The sequence below is a fragment of the Pollachius pollachius genome (genome assembly GCF_949987615.1).
Source record: "Pollachius pollachius genome assembly, chromosome: 10".
Classification (NCBI taxonomy): domain Eukaryota; kingdom Metazoa; phylum Chordata; class Actinopteri; order Gadiformes; family Gadidae; genus Pollachius; species Pollachius pollachius.
The window spans coordinates 12,682,136-12,686,630 of record NC_136943.1 but is presented as its reverse complement, the minus strand read 5'-3'; the positions used below and the strand labels follow the sequence as shown (position 1 = coordinate 12,686,630).

The 4,495-nt window shown below is 44.1% G+C and overlaps 1 protein-coding gene across 1 annotated transcript; it reads left to right on the top strand.

The window, feature by feature from the left end:
* Window positions 1-452: 452 nt before the first annotated feature.
* On the top strand, window positions 453-3,131 carry hs3st1 (heparan sulfate (glucosamine) 3-O-sulfotransferase 1). The gene is made up of 2 exons (XM_079744654.1): window positions 453-644; window positions 1,354-3,131. The coding sequence occupies exon 2, from the start codon at window positions 1,480-1,482 to the stop codon at window positions 2,401-2,403; it is 924 nt and encodes a 307-aa protein (XP_079600780.1). The 5' UTR covers window positions 453-644; window positions 1,354-1,479; the 3' UTR covers window positions 2,404-3,131.
* Window positions 3,132-4,495: the final 1,364 nt, after the last annotated feature.

Below are 4,495 nucleotides of genomic sequence, written 5' to 3'. Positions count from 1 at the left end.
GGTCTGTCCCTTTCATCGACTCCCCAGGCAGCTAAGAACGCCTTGCCATTGTGTTTCTAAAAACCAAACGCAGAAACGCTTTGATTTTAAACATTGTGCTTAATGCTGCTGGCTACAACATCATGAAGATAATACCTACACACCAGACGCATGCCTCCGAAATGTACACCACACCATGTATATTATGTTTTCTAACTATATAATAATAATAATAATAATAATAATAATAATATAAAAATAAACAAACCAAAGACCGAACACAAGTAAAGTCAGATATTTTCTTAATAGGCTTATTGCTAGGTTTGCAAACGTTTGACTAATGAAATAGGGCTACTGCCGTTGTCTTCCTACCGAAACATTACACCGAAGTGTGTCAGAGAGGAGGGGGGAGTGGTCCTGCCAGCAGCAAAATATAAGAGTAGATCCACAACAGCTGACAGTCGCAGCCTCGCGGTGGAACTGCTGGGAACAAAACATTCGGGATCATAACTTGGGTGAGAGTGGAGCGAAGCGCTTGGACGCGACGTTTACGCGCTCCGATCAAGCGCATTGTTTGGCTTGACACTGTTCTCTCGGACTTGATCAGATTGAGACCATACGCATGGAGAGCGACATGATTTTTGCAGACGGATTTCAGTGAAGAGGTAAGAGACATCTAAAATACACGTTACTTTCAAACCTTAAATAAATACCATTACAGATTAATACACGCATGCTGTATATTACCATGACGCATTCAGTAAAAGCTTCATAGCCTAAAGGGCTTGCAGGTGTAGCTGAGGAAATCCAAACATTCCCTTGGTATTATTGGATATTTTTAATTGCGTTATAGAGATCATTCCCGTGGAGCTAGTTTTTATAATTCCATTTTATTTGTTTAACAAAAAAACGTATACCTACCTTCAAAAGTTGATGCTCCACTTAAAAAAATACAAATATATATATCGTTAATTTTTTTACTAATATAAATAATATAATTCATACATGTACTATTAATCACACATTCGATCTATTCATATAACCTACTGCAATTCGACACACCTTTATAATTATGTAGAAGATATGTGTTAATTTAAAAAAAAACATAAAAACATAATTTGGTCAACCATGCAGGCCTTTCACGTTAAAGGACGTTTTAAGGATGCACCTGCTTTGCTCTTTAAGGTTAGAGCCACCACTTAGTTCCTGACATTAGGTGCCATACTGCCATGCCTTTATGTTATCACAGTGACTATAATTAAAGTCCAAAGCACTTTGTGAAGTGCAACATATGACCTCTGTGCTCATGCATGGCCTGTGCTGCACTCTGAACATAAACAGCCGTTTCATTCAGTATTTTTTTATTCCCTCCAGCCGAGTCACACATATTGCTCATCTAATTCCAAGAAGAACCAGTGTCCCGGCAGCTGTTCCTCCGATGTGGGAATTGGTTCTGATCTCCTCGCCAGGCTGAAATCTTCCCGGTTCAGGACATCCGTCATGGCGGCCTTTCTCTTTGGGCTGCTGTTCTTCACCATGCAGTCTCCCCCCATCCCCTCCGCGCCCGCATACTCCTCCTCTTCCTCGTCCCTCCTTCCTCCTCCGAGCGCCAACAGCGCCGCCCGTATCGCCCACCCCAACGGGACGGTCCAGCAGCTGCCCGACATCGTGATCATCGGCGTGCGCAAGGGCGGCACGCGGGCCCTCATCGAGATGCTGAGCCTGCACAGCGACGTGGCGGCGGCCGAGAACGAGGTGCACTTCTTCGACTGGGAGAGCCACTTCCAGAAGGGCCTGCCCTGGTACCTCAGCCAGATGCCCTACACGCTGCCGGGGCAGCTCACGGTGGAGAAGACCCCCGCCTACTTCACCTCCAGCAAGGTGCCCCGGCGGCTCCAGCAGGTGAACCCCGAGGCGAAGCTGCTACTGATCCTGCGGGACCCCACGGAGCGCGTGCTGTCGGACTACACGCAGGTGTACTACAACCGCCTGCTGAAGCACAAGCAGCACCAGCCCATCGAGGAGGTGCTTGTTCTGAAGGACGGCGGGGTGAACCTGGGCTACAAGGCGCTGAACCGCAGCCTGTACTACGTGCACATGCAGAACTGGCTGCGCTACTTCCCGCTGGACAGCATCCACGTTGTGGACGGGGACGCGCTGATCCGGGACCCCTTCCCCGAGGTGAAGCGGGTGGAGAGGTTCCTAAGGCTGGAGCCGCAGATTAACGAGGCCAACTTTTACTTCAACCGGACCAAGGGCTTCTACTGCCTGAGGGACCACGGCCGCGAGCGCTGCCTGCACGACTCCAAGGGCCGGGCCCACCCCCGGGTGGCCCCCGACATCCTGCACAAACTCTACCGCTTCTTCCATGAGCCCAACAGGAAGTTCTTTGAGCTGGTGGGACGCACCTTCGACTGGAACTGACTGTTTTTCTACGTCTCGTGGTCATCGCGGTTGTGCCCGCTACGCTAGCTGGAAGCATCCAAGCCTTCTGGCTTTTGAGGATTTTTCAATAACAATTGGGATTTTAGTACTAATAATTAACTAAAGTCGAAGGAGCAAGGTGAACTATACAAATGAATTCCAGCTAAGTCTATATTTTTACGAGACAAACCCGTTGCATTGTTTGGACTGATCCAAGTGATAAATGTTAGGAAGCAAGATTTGACATGCTATTGTCGTTAGCTATCGCATTAGTCACCTCACATCGAACGCTTTGTTGACCGTGTGTGGGGGCTATCATGTTTTCCACCATGTTTGGAACCTGTGCAGAGGTTTAATTTATGAATATTGACCTATCGTTCATAACCACGTTTTTTCTGTTTGTTTAGGCGCCCCATGCAGGTAGCTACTGTGTGATTAGTATGGATTACTTCTTCCATCCGTCTCTTTAATGTTATATGCTGAAGATACGTCTATTGCTGCTACATGTCATTTTAGACACATACTGGACCATATATATAATCTATGCTATTATAATATATAGGTTCTACTCTTTACTCTTAAAGTCAATGACAAAGAATATTCATGTCCGCGCTGTGAATATCCATGCAAACATGTATTATTCCTCATTTCAATGTACTGTAAATATAATATTTTTTTCTAAAAGTGAAGGATTAACAACATAATAAATCTTTATTTTGTTTTTTTAATTTGGTTTGATCTTTATGCTTTCACATATATCTCTTGCATTGCCTTGAGAACCAAACGTTTCAAGGTCCTGAGATGAAAGACGATATTTTCGACACAACATGATTAGAGGTTGGAAACGCTTGCCAGGTTTGGGGTTGGTTAACAATCGTTCAGACTTGATTGTCCGGTTCTTTTAACAGCCAGCCGCGCAAACTATGTACACTGCTTGAGTGAAATTGTATCTGTGCAAAAACTACTTCTTTCTAAACCTCTTCCTGTTTCAAATAGGCAAACCCATACAGAAACAAATAAAAACCATGGGGTGAGGTAAAATAACCTTGACAAGTAAGTAAAGAGTGGATGTACATATTATAAATAAGGATTACTGAGTATAGTAAGAGAACCGGAAACTGGATAGAAAGGTAAATAGACACCGGAAGCCTCTGAGAAACCTTGTGAAATCCACCGACACACTGTTCATGCCAAAGGGTGTGATCACCTTTGGTTTTTGTTGTGGAAAAAGATGGGGATTATTTATGCAAATCTTTGTTGGCCCTTTGAAAACATAACCGCCACCGCCTTAACGATGAAATTAAGATCCAGAACCTAACTGGTTTGTCGTCTTCCCTTTTGCCTAGATTTACCCAGAGCCTTATGGAGAGTGTTCACAGAATGCTAACTTCATCAGCTCTAATAGCAGACAAAACACCCTGCCTTCCCTCTCTCTCTGTCTGACTCTCTCTCTCGCTCTCCCTCTCTCTCTCTCTCTCTCTCTCTCTCTCTCTCTCTCTCTCTCTCTCTCTCTCTCTCTCTCTCTCTCTCTCGATCAATGAACAGGCCGGCACTTGTCACTTGTGTGAAATAACCGTCATGTTAGCATGATTTATTTTTGTGGCCCTGCTAAACTGGTTCTGAAGAGGTCGACCACGGCTTTGAAAGTCAGTCGCATATAGAGGAACCTGCAGGGGTTCTACTGTCTCTCTTGGACAGAAAAAACACCACAAGATCAGAGATATCATCTCTATGTGAAAGCTCTTCTGTTGTTGAACGGGGAGGACTACTGTTCTACTCATTGAAGCAATGGAACACAAGAGATTCTGTTGATGATTCAGAAATTATTAGTCGTAAAATGTCTTGGTAAGACTTTCAAAGATCGGTGAGTTAATTACCCATTAATTAACATTAGTTAATTCAGAAATAAGCATTATCATATAGCATTAGCAAAGTAGTTAAGGTAAACCCTAACCTAGTACCCAGTACCTACCGTAGTTGACATGAACACCATTAGTAAAGATTAACATCAGTAGACAATTATAAGACCATTTGTTAGCTCATAGTTAACGTTAGTAATGGTTATAACAGCATTAAATAATGTTAATTGAAG

What these genes read in the sequence shown, in the direction of transcription:
- hs3st1 (XM_079744654.1), top strand. Translation starts at nt 1,480, where the DNA reads ATGGCGGCCTTTCTCTTTGGGCTGCTGTTCTTCACCATGCAGTCTCCC.